At 33.6% G+C, this 18634-nt stretch overlaps 1 protein-coding gene across 2 annotated transcripts; it reads right to left on the reverse strand.

Annotated features, from left to right (window-relative positions):
• Positions 1 to 1521: 1521 nt before the first annotated feature.
• On the reverse strand, positions 1522 to 18149 carry LOC129219251 (neuroendocrine protein 7B2-like). Of its 2 annotated transcripts, none has more exons than XM_054853578.1 (6): positions 18051 to 18149; positions 13116 to 13441; positions 11841 to 11969; positions 10640 to 10845; positions 7768 to 7815; positions 1522 to 1893 (listed from the first exon to the last, which is right to left on the reverse strand). In XM_054853578.1, the coding sequence occupies exons 2-6, from the start codon at positions 13438 to 13440 to the stop codon at positions 1819 to 1821; spliced, it is 783 nt and encodes a 260-aa protein (XP_054709553.1). In that variant the 5' UTR covers position 13441; positions 18051 to 18149; the 3' UTR covers positions 1522 to 1818. The 2 variants fall into 2 exon arrangements, with proteins under 2 accessions (XP_054709553.1, XP_054709554.1); XM_054853579.1 differs by lacking the exon at positions 18051 to 18149 and adding an exon at positions 17873 to 17994.
• Between the last annotated feature and the right edge of the window lie 485 nt (positions 18150 to 18634).

Below are 18634 nucleotides of genomic sequence, written 5' to 3' on the forward strand. Positions count from 1 at the left end.
AAAGGGGCAAAAGACCCCATTAGGAGCATCCGAATGCAACCAAAAAGGCAGGTGCACAACTAGACTCCACTAGGAGTCTAAGTACCAAATTTCAACTTTCTAGGACATTCCGTTCTTGAGTTATGCGACATACATACATACACACATACGCACGTACATACAGACGTCACGAGAAAACTCGTTGTAATTAACTCGGGGATCGTCAAAATGGATTTCGGGTGTCTGTACGTTCCTAGGCATATATCCACGTGTGGTCGGATTGAAAAATAAACTCAACATTCATTCGGGGGTGAGCAAAATGGAAATTAAAGCCGATTTTTGAGTGAAATTTTTTCGCGAATACAATACTTCCTTTTTTGTAAAAGAAAGTAAAAAATAGGCTTCAATGCGGATGTTTTACAGATCTTTCCTTCATTAATTCATGAAACGTGTTGTTACACTTTTATAAAGTTAAGCCGCCCTTCCCACTCCCTTTCGTATTTACTATACAAGGGTAACGCTTTGAAAAACGTTTGGTCTTTAGGCAGTATAGTTGGATTGCTTTGATTTTCAGAGAATTTTCTACATTAAAAAAAAAATTAGTTAATATTTCTTCGGAAACTCGGTTGCCATATTTTTCTTAATTTAATTTGGTTATTTTATTTTCCTTATTATTATTATTTTTTTTTTACTCCGTGCTGGGGCTCGGACTGAAGAAGTGTTCGTCCTTCCCTATCTATAAAGTATACATACATGTCAGATCAGAATTTTTCAACTTCTACCTAGCTGTATGTCAGACAGCCGCCACAAGTTTTCGTTGTTTTTACTTCCTTTTACAAAAAAAGGAAGTATTGTATTCGCGAAAAAATTTTCACTCAAAAATCGCCCTTAATTTCCATTTTGCTCACCCCCAAATGAATGTTGAGTTTTTTTTTCGATTCGACCACATGCGGAAAAGTGCCTAAGAATGTATAGACACGCGAAATATCCATTTTGACCATCACCGAGGTAATTACAACGACTTTTCTCGTGACGTCTGTATGTATGTGCGTATGTGTGTATGTGCGTATGTGCGTATGTATCTCGCATAACTCAAAAATGGTATGTCCTAGAAAGTTGAAATTTGGTACATAGACTCGTAGTGGGGTCTAGTTGTGCACCTCCTATTTTGGTTGCATTCGGGTGTTTCTAAAGGGGTCTTTTGCACCTTTTTGGGGGGAAATCATTGTTAATTTCGATGCAAACTCAAGTGGTGTTATAATTTGGCGGTCACTTGGCGATATATCGCCAGTCTTTTGGTTGCCAAGTTTTGTCGCCAACTTGGCGAAAAATTTGGCGATTTTTTTTTTTTTTTTAAATCTGCTTTCAATGTGGCCATTGCTAGTGATATTTAAAGAGTTAGAGAGAGAATCCCATTAAAATTGCAATAATAGGGAAATAGCATTAAATTGGTGTAAAAGGAAGTCATGTGATGCACACATCAGCTCGTTTCAATCTGGATTTGAAAAGCAATTTTTTAAAAAAATCACACGAGGCACAGAATCAACAACAATAAATTTATAATTTCTTTCCAGATAAAACTTTCTCAAAATGTACAGGTAAAGCTCTCTGCTTATTGAAAAACAAGCCAATCACTTCATATGCAGTTTCAACATAATTTGCACCGAAATAAATAAAATTGAATAAATATACAACGAAGAGACACTATTGAAAGTATACGTCAATTCAGACACAGGTGTTACGAAGACCCTAGTGCGAGTAGATGAAAGCTATACATTTAAAGCATTGGCAGAAGTCTACAAAATATCACTGATGTAATTGATATGAGTAAATAATATATCATTTCATGGCTGTCTTGGGTGTCTTTTTGGCAACAACTGGCAGCTTTTCTCCTTCCAGATAAGGATTTGAGGGCTAGGGTATAAAAACAGAAAAGTTATACATTGATATAATATATTTATTTAAAAAAATTTAGTAAGATAATAGTACTGCATCCTGGTTTAAATTCGTTTTTGCAGGGGAGCATATCTCTCTCAAAAGCAAGGTCACCCCCCAAAAACTATAAAGATCCCCCAAGAGTGAGACCCCCCTCCCAAAAAGAAAAAAAAAAAACCTTAAAATAACCCCCTAAAAATTTCAATGGCGCAGTCTGTGCCATGAAACCCCCCCACCCCCCGTAGGTGGGCACCCCTGGTTCTTAACTAAAATTGTATCCTTATTGTTTGATTTACATTGCACTTCTTGATTGTTTATATATAATCGGCATAGCCATAGACCGTTCCGGATTAGAGATGTTTACGAAGTACCCTAATCCATCGAATTGCATAGTTTTAATGTAAAGTAAGATTAATACAATACAATACAATACTATAACAAGTAGTACTGTGAAACTGTAAAATACCTGTAAACGTACAACAACAACCACATTCAGCTTATTTATGGAACCATTCGACAGGTCCGTCGTTTCGAGGGCCGGTAGGGGGCAACTGCCCCCTTTCTGGTTTTGAAAAATCAATGAATTTACATATATGTGGTTTGTTTTTCGATGACAACCCTTGTCCTGGGAAAATTATGAAATGACGGGCCTCTTTTGATATCCGATTTTCGGCGGTTGGACGAATAACAAATTGCAGAATTTGCCGAATCCACGAACGTCGGATCTTCGGTATGCACTTGCACTTCCTAAGCACTTATGTGCACTTCTCGATCAAGAAACGCACATAAGAGCAATGGCGCCATCTATTGCTTAAATATAGAAGCAAAGAACAAAATGTAGAGCAGTTTTGTTTTCAAAAGTGGAGTGCAGCATTGATTATTTATTACGAAATTCTATTTAATCTTTCGTTTCAGAGAGCAAACATGTTTTTCACGAAACAAAGTTACTTGGAAAAAAACTTGTCTATTCTCTTTGAGATGAATAAAGGTAAACACACCGGTAGTGGCCACTTCAAGGTTTCTATTTGAATTAATAGGATTCCAGGTCTCCCAGTGCATTCAAAAGTGCATGTTTAAAAATTCCTATTGTGATTTGTACTTTGATTTGCATGTCATGAACAAAACACAAACCTTCGTTTGTTCAAAACAATTTTCCGCTAACGCAACGTTTACAATAAGAAACTAAAGAATGCGGTTCAATTTTAATTATCCAAAATTTTAACAAAAACATGTTTGCAGTTATTTTTCTTCTCGAATAAAGAAAACAAAAGCACTGCATAGTTGGGAAGCGAAATAAACAAATCTAGTCAAAAATAAATAATGCTAATTAAAAAACATAATCAAATACGAAATATTAATTTTTAAAGCTTCAGCAAAAAAGATGGCGCCACTAAGCACGACATGCTTAAGATGCAATGAAGAAAAAACAAAATCGATCGAAGTATGTTTACGGTTTTGGAAAATATCGTTTTCTATCATAAGTTAGTTTTTTCGATAAAGATTTTCCAGGCACACATTTTCGTTTTGTAGTGATTCTGCCTTTTTTTCTGAGATATTACTCACTCATGTCCAAAACTAAGGTCACAAACATGTTGAGAAGGAGAATATTCAACGTATGGACTGGCGATTGATATCTCTGGATCTCAATCAATCGTATTGAGCATGTTTGGGATGGTCTTGGAAGAGATATTGCACAGCGCTCCCCTCCACCCTCCCTTTCCCCTCCAAGAGTTAAAAACCATGCTTTAGGAAAAATGGGCTTGATTGCCCCAAGCATTTATTGACACTCTTAAACAGTATGAAAGCTCATTTGTGAAGCTTGTATAGCAGTGCAAGTTGGTCCTAATAGACAGGCTTTTCCCGAGATAAATACTTTATCTCTGATTCATAATTTAACGCTTTTTTCCCTGCACACATATACCCTGTTTCTTAATTCCCAATTAAAGTATTTTCCACGTTGTTATGTTTCCGTTTTTTCTCGCATCGTGATATATCTTTGTGCAAAATTTCATGGCGACACAGTGAATAGTTTTTATAGTTTTTTAGTTTTCGCAAATTTTAATTTAGTGACTTTAATTTTGGACATGAGTGTATTTATAGTATTTTTTAAACTGCGTGTCCTCCGCACGAACTCTGAAGAAATAATCTATGACTCTCCAGGGGACCCTTAGGTCCATGCACTAGTATTTTGCATATTATTATATTGAATAGCAAACACATTACAAATATAAATTGGTATCATCGTTGAGAACTGAATTCCGCATAGAAATAATTTTGTACACTTAGGGAAAAAAATAACAATGCGATATCAATTTGAAAGAAAAAACAATAATGAAAACAGGAGGCGTTTTCCGACCTGGAGGAGTGTTTCATATGTAATCAGAGCGTGCGTGCATTAGGGTGGTTCAAAAAAACTTTTTTTTCACCTAGAGTCCTGGACACCCCCTATCTCTTTCCGACTTACTAATAGGACTATGCTGTAAAAGTTTTAGCTTCTTACTCAAACTTTAAGAGGGTGCTCAAGGACCACGCAATTTAACATTAGTCGTAGCATAGAAAATGTCACAAATTTAGAAACATTTAATTTCCCCAGCTGTTTTTTTTTTTTGTAAATAATTATTTTATTGCAATGTATAAGCATATTACAGTAGAGAACAAATTATCCGGGAAGTTCGGGACCATCGCTGTTCCGGATATCTGAATTTCCCGGTTTTCTGGATCGCTAAAAAGCGCTATTGGCCGTTTGTTTATGAAACTTAAATTACTATAATAATTAGTAATACATATTAAAAATAAGAGGAAAACAGTTCAGAAATGCTTATTTTTGAAATTTATCCATAAGACCTGAGACCCTCATATTCATTTTGAAAAGGGGGGGGGGAAACCACTTTTCCATGCTTTAAAATGAAAGAAAATGAAGGGAAGGGCAAGCAACAAGTTTTTGACCATAAATGTGCGATTTTTCTACTATAGTGTATCAAAGAACAGGAATGCGGTTTTTTTTCCTTGGCAAAGGTTTGGTGTTTGCGATTACGGTAGTTATTGATAACTATTGCTTTTGCATTAAATTCATACCAATAGAAATTTGATTTATGAGTCTTGCGTTTTACGATTTCTTGATTCTACCATCAACTATCCAAAAAATTCACAAATCTGGTTTGCGGTGTTTCCCGCGCTTTTCTGACGCCACTTACGCTCCAAACGGCTTTAATTAGAGACTATTCAATAAAATATTGTTTAAGAATGTGACTATATTCATTTCTTTAGTATTCAGTTGGAATAAAACACGAAAATTTCAGACTTACGAGTGTACTTTTTAATTCAAGAAAATATTTCGGAAATTTTGCCCCGCGTTAAGGAAAACCCTCTGAAGTTCGTTTTTGTAAACATATTCCCGAATTATAGATGAGTAGTATGGTATTTGCTAAGATACCGCTCATATTCTTTTACGTATTTCAAAAAAAATGCTTAGTTTTTCAAAAATTGCTGAAAATGCGCATTTTTTAAAAATGCCGAGAAGATTGGCAAAAGGTTGCCGGTTTTCTGGTTTCCCGGTTTTTTGGTTCCCGGATAAAAGGTTCAGCACTGTACTGGCGCATATTATAATATATAGCATTGTTCCTTCAGTTCAATGTATTTTTTTAACCCACTTCCCTATACTTATAAAGTTTGGGTTAGGGGGGTGAGCACCCTCTTTCAGTTGAAATAGGAAGTTAAAATTCTTCCTGTATATTACTATCCACAAGTCTAAAAATATTGAGGAGTGTCCTGCTATCTAGGATAAAAAAATTTTACATGTATTTTTGAACCGCTCTAGAGTGCATGTCAATTTATTTTGCCATAACGCTAATTTATATAACGACAAGTGAAATTGTCGCGTATGCTTGTTAACGCAAATTTTTTAAAAATTACTTTGGTCAGAAAATTTTAATTTGTTTCCTTTAATTTTTCATAACTTTTTTTTATCTTTTGGATTAAATGACTTTTGCCAGAACGCCGACGATCTGAACTACTTGGGCAGCAGCCAAGAGTGGCACAATTGTGGAGACGAAATAGTTTTCTAAAAAATCATACCAAAAAATGAGAAGAAAAAAAGAAAGTATTTAATTCAAAAATTGAGAAAATTTTTGCTTTATTAAAGAGTTTTCTTTTTATTCTGTATTTGAAATATTTTTTAAATTATCAGTCTGTCTATCGGTCTACAAACGATAAACTGAAAAATGATCACGGAAAAATTAAAAATTACCTCATCGGAATTTCTTTACGAGGTTTCATTCCGTTTATATCATTCCCTTAACCACAACATTTTTTTTTTTTCATTTTTTTATGCATTTGTGTTTATTTTGTAATTCGTAAGAAAAACTCCCAAGACAGCAATCCGCGTTTAAACATTAGGCTGAAAATATTTTTGCTCATATCTGCAACTAATTGATTATTTTTTTCTGTATAGCGAAAACTAAAATGTTATCCTCTTGATATTATGCCACACGCTCGATTAAACTCGTTCACTTGATTTTCAATAGAAGGTAGCCAAAGAGAAATGGAATCTTTCATTAAAATTAATTTACTCTCTTCAAAGCAGTCTTAAATATTTTTATAAAACTTAGATAACTAATGGTTTAACATAATTATACTTTAAAAATGTAAGCTTAGTAATAATAGTAGTAAAATATTTCTTTAAATTAAATTTATACTTTCAAATTTACAAGCAATTCAATAGCTTAAAGTTAAAGGTGGTCAGTTTCAACAGCCAGGAAAGTTTCAAACTTTAATATGCACCTGAACATCTAATTAGTTTACTCTTTCATATTGTGCATGAGAAAGTAATAGATTTATAGAAGCAATTTTCAGTAATATTTTTTAAATATTTCAGTTTTAGTTCATATCCAGTTGAAAAACGAATCAAAGATTCTCGCAGGAAACGAGAAAGAAAGAGGAAAAGTGCTTTGTTTGAAAAAATTAAAATGTTGCTATTTTTTTGGTCATTGTTGGGTAATATGCTTAAAAGTACATATTTTTTCCTCTCTCAAAAGAAGGGTAACAAAAATTTCATTTCGGAAGATAAGAAGAAAAAAAGTTTCAAAAAACAGTTAGAGCTCCATACCTGCAAGCCACGAATAACAGAAGCGGCTTTTTTTCCAGAAAAGTTTCGGTGCAGAGTAGAAAATAAAAGAAATGACTAAAAACATAAGTATCATTTAATAAAAAAATTATAAAAAAACATTTAAATACTGTGTAGTGTTTAACATAAATTATTGCGGTACAGTTCCAAAAGTGGGGTTTTTAGACAAGTTTGGCATTAATTACTTTAACGCTGACGGACGAAGGATTAAATTGTTCCATTTGGTAAGATAGAAGTGAAAAAAGCCGATTTGCTTTGCCAACGACGTATCGCGGTGGTTATTGGTCTCGTGTCAATATAAGAATATCTCGTCTTTCTTCCCAAGCAGAAACGAAAGCTGTCTTAGCTTACTATACCATCTTAGAGCCTTACTATACTATCTGTGAAGGTCGATTTGTTTACATTTCATGGTATAATGCACGAAAGTTAGGAGAGCATATGGAACCAATCAATATCTTTGGAAATATTCCCATGCCAGAACAATATATCTGGTCGACAATATTGGTTACCAGTGTTAGCGCAATAACGACGCCAAAGTACAATTTAATCTCAAGAGATTTGATGGATGGAAAAAATCAAATTAAATATTTTACGCGATGGAGAAGGATTAATATATTAGAACAGGGGTTCTCAAACTGGGTGCCGCGGCACCCATTACTTTATTTGTGCTAACTATAACACATAAGTCCAGATAACTGAGAACTGAAAAAATAAAGAGTAAAAAAGTTTACCTGGTGTGAAAAAAATTTCTTCGCCACAATTTTGTGTTCCCCCTCAATCTGCGAATAAAAAAGAATAAAACTAAAAATAAATGAATGTAAAATGCAATCGTAAATATTTAGACATAAGTTTTTCCCACTAATAGAAATGAACCGCGTGGTTTTAAGTACGCTGAAATTTAATTTTGTTAAGCGATGATATTTACCGAATTTCAAATAAATAAGTATTTAAGATACGATAAACTTCAAGATGGACACATGTATTGATTTATACAATTTGACTTCAGCCAAGTATTTTATCCACGCGTAAAAAAATTGCTATAAGCGAAACAACAGAAGAACTGGAAAAAAAGGCAAGAAATCTGTGCAATAACAACAGCAATCCTTCACCTTTGAAGACACTAATGCCATTGACAGGCTCAAGGGGCAGATTATTAAGATGGACCATCAGATTTGTGAGATTAATGAAAACAGAAAAATCACTAATGGTAGTATTCACCAGTAGATTCGAACTTCCGTCAGACAACCGAATCAACATTCGAAGCCTTCTTCCACTAATTCCATGCTTCGGAAGTGACGGAGGTTCGAAGCGGGTTTTGAATACGGCCATAAGATTACTATCAGATTAAGAACATACCACCGTCACTTTGAAGGAAGATGGTGCCCATTACATATTAAATGAGTATTAATTGCCCTGAAAAGGAGCGTTCTTTGTGGCACACCGTTACTTGTCCTTCAACACTTGCAGCTCAACAAAATTTGGGGGAATTTTTTTTCTTGAAAGAATTTACTTGGATTTTTCCAAGTCAATTATTTCGTTTGACGTCTTGATAGATACGAACGACACAAACCACTAACCAAAAAGCTAGTGAACATTTCTCTCTATTTTTCGTTTTCCAAGTAAAATCGGGGAAAAAAAACGGTTGCGTTGTCTTCATCACGTGACGTAATCGTTACATTGTGGCAAAAAACTACGAGCTTGCGGTCAAACCAGAAGAAGACAATTATTTCTATGCAATATAAATTCAATTTGTTTCATACATTTTAGCTATGGATCGAAACAGTCATTCAATTCAAAAAGTTTAAAGCTCTTCTTAGTGTCTAATAAAGGGGAATGAGAGGCAAAGTGAAATGGTGAAATATTTACTTCGTTTGCAACGCTACCTATCTGGTAATATTTTAACGATATAGTAACACATGTAGTCTACTCAAGTCAGGAAAAAGTTACTTCTGAAGATCAAAGCATATGATAATACAAGCAATTTTCCAAAGTTGGTACTCATATTGTAATATTTTTTGTAAGTCAAAAACTATTTTTTTTAAAATTATTAATTGATAAATTTCCAGTTATCAACATTTTATATACTAATTGAGAATTACTTATTTTCGCTGCAGCATTATTTACTTAATATTGTGCTTATTTTCAATTAATAGCAAATCACTTTCATATTCATTAATTCATTTACATTCTTCATTTAATAATGTACTTATTTATTCATTCATTCACTTGTGTTTCCTTATTCACTCATTATTTTACTCATTTATTCTTGCTCATATATTAATTAATTAATTCAATTATTTGTTCCTTTATTGTTTCTTTAGCTATTCATTTATTCATGAATTCCTTAATTTACTTATTCATTTGATCAAAAATATTTTTAGCAATCAAAGTACTTCATTTGAAAATAATTTTATTTTTCACTCTTTGCCCCATAAAAAATTTAATTGAAAATTTTCCTCTTTTTTGAAGGTACAAATATACTGCTAAAAATAAAAATAATGTTTCTATGCAAGTTTTACTATAAAATACTTTGTTCTATCTTTAATTTTCAAAACAATTTCTAAATTGTTCACTTTGGAAAAGGTAAGTTATCTTATTTATTGAACTTGACCCCACATTCCCCAATACGGTGTGCCGGTTAAAGTCAATAACCAACTCAAAAATTTTTGAACGAAAAAAAATATAGTCATAAAAGTAAGATCTAATTATAGTAAAGTGGCTATGTGCGACGCAATGAAGCCGCTGACAGCTCCATCTAGCGGAAAAATTCGGATTGAGCGTTCTTATCTCGAAAACGGCGCGAGATACGAGAAAAACTTCAACTTCACAGTTGTTCAGCATCACCAAATAAACAAAGAAAAGCCATTTTCCGTATTGCATCGTTAAAAATATTTGGCGTAAAATTCTAGCAACAAGTCATCGGGCTTATTTGGTGCGTAGAATGTCCTCCACGGTCACCTGACCTGATTTACTTTGCCCTACATTCCCATATATATATATATATATATATAATTTACTTATTTATTTTAATTGAATTCTTATTTTCGAGATTAAAGGTTGTCAGAGAAAAATAAATAAACAAATAAATAATGAAAATAAATAATAAAGATACCACGAGTTAAATCTTATTTAGTTCGGTAATAGATACTTGATAATCTCACTTGCAGAAGTCACAATACGGTAATATGTGTTTATCTGGTTGCAACTGTTAAAGAATAATTTTGCTTGATAAAATCTATTTCAAAAGTATCAAAATGATTATTAGCATTTTTTCCTTTCTAAAAATCACCTCCATGGTCATTGCTCAGTCTCTAATTTTTACAATCACTCAAGTGTTCGTCGTTTTTATCGTATTTCGCTCCAAGTGAATCCTTATTCGCTAGACTTTATTTCATAAATAAAATAAAACAGTAAATATCAGTAGTACGAGCAAAAACTTCTCATGTTTTGTTTCAGAGAAACAATCTGGTTCCTAATAATATTGTCTCTAAATGTCGCATGTACGTAGCTCCACTTATGCATATTTATCTATAAATGATGAATACTATTTCTTTAAAACACACGAAGATGTTAATTTATAATCGTTTGAGATTAGAAAATTACCTCCATGTTTTGCATTAGTCTATCTAAAGCAGCCTCCGCTAGTCCTTCGTTTTCCAATGATCTTGCTAAAGCATCAATTTCATTTTCTCTTGTAGCCCCGGGACAGTCGAACATGTGTTCTGAATCGCACATACATTCTTGAGACGCTTGATATTCTCTACTAAAAGCCGCTGTGTTGACGAATTCTTCTAAGCAACCATCATCAGCTGAAAAAAAAATGGAAAAATTCATAAATTTGAGTAAGGTGGTTTCGGCAAATAAGGCCATGTAGACCAGTAAGGGCCAGCTCCCTCAGTTTTCTGTTTACGACAGCGAAATGTCGCTAGATCACGATTTTATCGTCATTAGAAATCCTAACTGATGATAAAGTGCTATCAACAAAAAATTTGCTGTTGCACTTCCGAACATAGGAGAAACCGGAATTGCAATACTTGTGGGATAAGTTTGTGTAATCCAGTATCTTAGAAGTCTGCCATCTGTGAATGAACCCAGCGTCTCATAGTTGTCCACCCGCATACGGGGAATTTCACAAAAAAAATATGTCGCAGAAGTTTTTCCAAAGGTGTTTGACCTTTGACCTTCCACCTTGTAATCCCAATCTTCCTCCTAGCAACTTTCACTTGTTCTTTCACCCGAAGAAATTCCTGTCCTGGCATACTTTTACCATAGACGAAGAGGTGCAGTTCTTAGAGTAAATGGGGTGTAATTACTATTAGCAAATGGAGGAGGCAAGTCTAATCATTTGCATAGCAAAAGCTGAGGCAAAGACCCCAAGTCACGTGACTCATCAACGACGAATGGTTCACGCGTTTTTCGTGAAACTAGCGAAAAAAAATTGTTCTTTCAAATGATTGCTTGATATTCTATCATGTGACTTGGAATCTTTGTTTCACGAATGAAAGTCTTCTCTTCTTAATGGTGCGGTCAGGTGCCAACTCGATTGTGTCTGCAGCTGACTTCTATGATAGTGAAGAACAAAAACTTTTCTCATGGTTTGACAAGTGTTACAGTTCCGGTGATTTTTAAGTTCGGAACAGCTGAAATATTGCTGCATCTTATGTAATAATTTTTTACAAGTTATGGGCTGGGGGAAACTTACTGTCCTGAAGAACTGATATATATTAGAATAAATGAAGTACTCTAGTAGTACTTCAGTTTTTATTCTAGAGATATTTATTGAGTAGTATAAATCATTTTCTACCTGTATAACCTAGGGGGCATGGATCCGGAGGGTCACAATAAGCTGGCAAAGCTCCATCTGTTTTCACAACCTCGACGTTCTTCATGCTTCCATCAGGCTTTAGTCTCTGATAACCTTCACCAGCTCCACCTATAAAGAAAAAAAGTTCATTTTATGGATATGATGAATATGTAGTTACTTTTCTCCGCATCCTACCACCACTTCTATACGGATTTTTTCGTCGGAATTTGTTTGTTTAATAATTTAGTTCGCAGTGGATAAAATTATTCCAAATGCTTTTTTGTGGATTAGATAGCTTCTGGTTACCATAGTGACGACTCCAAGGAGAGAGGCGTTATGGGCTACGCCTTCTCCCACAAAAAAACCAGAATTTTTAGTTTTTTTAACATCATTGCACCAATTTGTTCTCTCTATATACTTTGTCGTTGTTATTAATGCCAATTGGGAAACCCAGGTCCCTTTTTCGTGCAGAGTGGAAGTTAAGGCGGAAGAAAGTAGTTACTGTGAAAGTGAAACCACATAAGTAAATTAATTTTGACCGATAGCTGGAAGCACCACCCGTCACTACTTTCCCAATTTTGGCAGAGTTCTGAAAGGGAGGGCAAGCATCCAGGAATCATATACACTTGATAACTGCTAGTGTCTGACCACAGGACTTTTACCTTTATTTTTGACAGCGACATCATGACTGAGCTAACTAGTTTGAGCTCTCTTAGCTCAGCATTAAAAATTAGCAATTTTCTGGCAGACATGAATCTCAGATGTAACTGCGACGTTTCTAACTGACTAGTTTTCTTTGATTTTAAACAAGTACATAAGTGCTGCACCCAGGAAAACGTTAAGGTTTTTTGAGTGTAGAGCTCATGGCACAGCGGGGGGGGGGGGAGAGGAGGAAGGGGGGGATCAACCTCTACACAGATATATTGCTCATTTGGAAAAATAATGCCACAATACGAAATTTTTCATTTTCTCTTTTTTTTCCGCTTAAAAGCCTTCAAAGGACTTTATCTTCTTTGGAAAATAATGACAGAATTTTTGTTCTAATTTTAACCACTGGAGAGCGAAGCAAAGTTACTTTTCTTAATGCAAATTGCCTGAAGAGTTCAACTTCAAACGTTTCTCCTGTAAAATTTCATTTTTCGTATTGTGGCACTCTTTTTCCAAATGAGCGATATATATGGGAAAAATTGTGCTGATATTTACTGGATGATTCTAACAGAATATTTCTTTTCTACAAAGGATAAGATTGCACCCAAATTAGAGACAGCTGCTTACCTTGAACATACTGATGACCGAAGAGAGAGCTATGTTCGAGGTATTCTTGGTCCCTTATGGAAGGCTCCCGGCCTAAAATTGCGTCTCTTCGAGCTTCAAAAGCTCTTGGATAATCCTTCATAACCTTTTGCTGTGGAGGATCCCCATTTTCACTCATTGCGTAATTATCGAAGTTGGGATTGAGAGCGTCGTCAGTATTCCCTATGCGACTCATCACTTCACGCAGCAACGAGTCTGTGAATGAATCCAGGTGGTCATAGCTGCTTCCCAAAACTGGTAGCAAGCATATGATAGATAAGATCAGGAAATGGAGCATAGAAATCATTCTGAAAATAAAATAAATATTAGTAACGCATAAACGCAATACATGTAATACGTCGCACTGAACACCACCTTACGATTTAACTGAACCCACTAATCTGCGATAGTTTCGATATCTTCATTTTCTTTAAGGCACCATTACGTACAAAATGATCGGTGTTATTGGATACTAGTCCTTCTATCCAATTCAACTCTTTTAATTTTTGTTTAGAAACTTTTCAGTAACAGCACAAGAATTAACATAACAGATGAAATTTATAAAGGCATAACAATACTGTCTACGCTAAACCCGAAGTCTGAAACATAGGATTCGAAACCGTTGCAGTTAATTGTTAAGGGTAGAAACCTTCAGATTACTTCCAGCTGAATCATGAAAAAAGTGTAGCATTTTGTTAATAGATAGTAGGGGAATGTGGGGCAAAATGAACAAATTGGAAATTTGTTTTGAGAATTACAGTACATAAAGAAAGAACATTGTATTTTATAATAAAACTTGCATTGAAACATTACTTTTTATTTTTGGCAGTAAGATTGTGCCTCCAAAAAAAAACAAAAAAAAAAAAAAAAAAGGAAAATTTCCACTTTCGTTATTTATGGGACAAAGTGAAAAATGAAATATTTTTTGAATGAAATATTTTTTATTCGATTGTCAAAAATATTTTTGAACAAATTAATGAGAAAATAAAATGATTAAAATGATAATTGAATAAATGGAAAGATAATGAGACACTAAACTAACAAATAAATATTTTAATCAATTAATATATGAGGAAAAATAAATGAGTGAATAAAATAGTGAATGAAAAAGAAAATAAGTGAATGAATGAATTAATAAGTGGATTATTAAATGAAGTAATGGTAAATGAATTAGTTGATAAAGGAACACGTAAGTGATTTCGTAAATGATTGAATGAGTAAACGAAATGAACTATTTCACTTTACCCCATTCACTTTGCTCCGCTTGTCTTGACTAAGTGTGAAAAACATTAAAAATACAAATAAACTAAAACATTGACTAAATAAGTACTGCACCCAAAATTAGAAGGTCCCAATTATTGTTTAAAATGTCAATAACAAGAACTTTATCATTTGATAACATCGAAATAATTTTTGATTTACATAGTTAAAATATTACTAGGTAAGTGGCACTCAAAGCGGAGTAAATATTTCACCATTTCACTTTGCCCCACATTTCCCTACTAAGTAAGTCCACTATGTCACTTAAGAAAACATGATTTGCCATGTTTTGATTAGTGGCTTTTAAGTCCTTCAATTTTATGTGGAGCAGGAATTCCCTCCTTGAGCGTAGACCAAAGAACTTGTTTCTGGATTTCGTAAGCTTCAAACAGCTATTGGGCTAGCTGATGGATAACGCTGATATTTTTAACATTTATTATAGTCTTAAAGAAAATGAAAAATAAAGATCTATAAATAACCAAACTGATATTGACATGCGTGGCATAAGTAAAATATCAGGACTTAATTTCTAATGAAAGAAGTGCAGGAGCCCTAGAATTGTTAGAACTCCTTGAGCTCCTGTGCAAACTAAGCTCCGATTCGGACGGAATCTCAAATTATGACGTCAGTAATAAAATAAAAAGAGGACGTACAAGGGTGCTAAATATGGTTGTACAAGTGTCTCTTCATATTGGGCACATAAGTACTGGCCATTATATATATATATTATATATACATACAGTCGACGCTCATTATAACGACCACACATTATAAAAACCGTTCCATTATAACGACCAGTGGTAAAAGCCCGAACTTTGTCCCTATGAACTTAATGTTAATTTGCTTTCGGTATAACGACCGTTCTGTATCTTCTAATCCAATACAACGACCGAATTCAGCGGGCACTATTTCCGATGTTTTTCCAATAAAGCAAATTTGTAGCTTGAAATGATCTTGATAACTGTTTACAGACAGCTGCATGTAGTCTTCAGTGTTCAATCCAACTTTGAGAGGGGGTGGGAGTACTACTCAAAACAGCACAGAAAAAATAAAGGGGGTATAAAGTGAAATTTCCGGATTCCGAAGTAAAAGGGGTTGACACATTTTATGTTAGTTTGGTGTTTGATCGCGTGGTTTTTAAGATATTTGCAGTTTTGCATCTCTCTGAAGCAGCATGGAATGAAGTCTCAGAAAAGACCCTCAAAAATTGCTTTCATCATGTTGATTTTGAAAAGCAAAAGGAATTGGAATCTACTGCTGAAATGCAAAAGCAACTTGCTGAAGTCAAGCAATCCAAGATGAAAATTTCGATGAAGAAGATGAAATGCTGTAAAATGTTTTTAAGAAAATGAAACTGGATGAAGAGTTAAACTAAAACAATTATGCTAACATCAATTCTGATTTAGCATGTGTTGAGCATCTGTCAGAAGATGAACTATTTCTCGATACTGTGCACAAAAATTAATTGATGTATCATGATCAGATGAAGAAGGAATTGAGACCAAAGCTTCTAGTGTGAAAAGTTTTGAATGTTCAAGGGAATTTTAAATGTTCTTTCAAAGGCACACTACTTATCATCTATAACTGAAATGGAAAATTGTGTTTTTCAAAAATCATGTGCGTTAAAAAGGCAAACAAGTGTTTCTGATTTTATCTTCAGAAAATAAATGATTTTTAAGTAAACGATTTTTAAATATGTAATCAGTTTTTCCCATATTTTCTACTTTAAAATCGGTCATAATATTTTTCACCCATTATTTTTTAAAAAATGTCTATGATAAAAAATACTTTAGGAATTTAACTGGAATCTTTGAAAAAATGCAAACTTTATTAGAGCAACATAACATGCGTGATGCATGTATATATGTTTTTTAACTTCTACCTCTTATAACGACCACCCATTATAAAGACCTTTTTCTCTGGGACGGAGATGGTCGTTATATCGAGCGTCGACTATATATATATATATATATATATATATATATATATATATATATACATGCAGCAGAAGTTTTGATTGAGATTAAATTTTGACAAATTAATTTCAATTTTTGACTATCCAATTTTTGATTCATTTACTTTAAGAAATCTCATTTTTATTAACTGTTCGTAGTTACTTCGAGTATGTTAACATAAACTTACGTTACTATAAAGAATCAATTTCATAAGGTTTTTAGAAGAGTGATAAATTGATTGAAATATTGAATAATTTTCTGTTTTGATTTATTTGAAAATTAAATGACAATTAGAAATAGCTGATAACTGAAATAGGTATCAATATTGTGTATTATATCAGTATTATGTTTGCCTACATACAAAAATAGATTGAAAAAAACTATTACAGTGGTATAGTGAAAACGTTACTTCAATGAGTTTGTTGCTTTCAGTTTCAAATGCAGAATGGTTGGAATCACTTGATCGATCACCGACTCCGTTCAAAATTTCCATTAATCGTCACCAGAGCGTATTAGTGCCGGAAAGCACCGGATCGACGTTCTGTTTTAGCAAAACATTTTCTTTAATCATGTAAACTGCTAAAATTTTTGTCCCACTATTGATATTTTCGCGTTGAGCTTGTCTTAAAAATAAATTATTTGCACATCATTTGTTTTTTATGCATCAATTTTACTTTATACATCAAGTGACCTCATTGGTATTCCAATACCGGAAAGTTTACGACTGCACCCTAGACCATGACAACACAATAAACAAGCAATCTGCTTGAAAAACTAGTAAAACCGGTAAATTACCACAAATTATCAACCAGCTGTCGTGAGAAGTATGGATACCAAATCATAGTTTTCAGTCATTTTAGCGTTACATTAAGTACTCTCTGCAGGCCTGTCGCTTCGATTTTTTTTCAAGGGGTGCGGAGGGGGGGGGGGGCAATGGATATATACTCATTGGAAATTGTACCAAAAAACAGCAAGACCTCGCCCACTTACATGTAAATACATAAATTTCCCAAAGCTGGGGGGGGGGAGCAATCTCTGTCAAACCCCCTAAATGGCTGGCCTGGTAACATTAATGCAAAGCAGCAAATATTTCTATTTACTTAACGAGTAAAGTTTGCATCCAACTAAATCATTGATTAATTCATCTGTCATCTTAACTAAATTTTTGACAGTTACCGGCTACTATCGATGCTTTTTAGAATTGACACACATATGTCATAGTTTCAGGCAGAATAATATAGGAATTAAGCTTCCAACGTTTTCTTACGTGTTCATAATTATGTATGCGCGGTTCAAGTAATTAACTTTAAAAAGAAAATCAAAATTTAAATTTTTTTTTCAATAATTTCAGAAAATCAATAAAAGAATACATACTGTCAATATGTACTTATAATTGTAAACAACCCTTAAAATCTTATAAATAATATAATCTGAATGCAGATATTCAAGTAGAAAAACGAAAGAAAAAAATATATAATCGGAACAAACACTACGTTTGATACATATTTAACTAAAAATAGTTACGGGATTTTCCGCAAACAGCTACTCCAGTTTAAATACGGAACTGTATGATTCCTTCAGTGAAACACAATATCACAAATTATTTTGAGGAAAAAAATAGGACGAGAAATGTAAATCTACTCAGTAAGAGTGACAGGAAACCCTCATTTTTACAAAAATAGAAGAGATTTCTGATACCTACCTTCTATTCAAAATAGCAGCTCCTATTCCTATGTGTGTCGCTGATGTTGGAACGCGGGCAAATATGGTAGATAAAAGCTTTGCGCCTGCGCTAATCGATAATCGCGCGGAGAGAGGACATTTTCTTTTTCTCTCAGCAATGAGCTCATGTAATAATGATGCGGGCTAAATATTTCTTAGCGGTGTTTTTCTTTTCAGAATAATGCGCTTTACGGATATTGAGCTTTGAATTGTATTTAGGGGAATTATGGTATTTTTAGGATCTGATCCTTCTTTACCTGATCACAGATTTTGCAGGGACATAATATTCCTTTTTTTTTCGCACTACTCCGTACTATTGTAATTATTATTTTTAAAAAATGTGCCTTGTTTCTTGCGTCTCTTAATTGACAGTTTTAGAAATTTTTTAGCACTTGGTTTTGGGAGAGCCTTGTGTATGGGTCATTCTTCAAAAAATGCAACTTTTCTGTCACACACCTTTTACTGTAAAACTTTTAAGAAACAATTCATTTAACAATGCATTTTAATTTCATGAAAAATATATCTATTTAAACCTGCCAACAATTTTTTAATAATAAATTTTAT

The sequence above is a fragment of the Uloborus diversus genome, chromosome 3 (genome assembly GCF_026930045.1).
Source record: "Uloborus diversus isolate 005 chromosome 3, Udiv.v.3.1, whole genome shotgun sequence".
NCBI lineage: Eukaryota > Metazoa > Arthropoda > Arachnida > Araneae > Uloboridae > Uloborus > Uloborus diversus.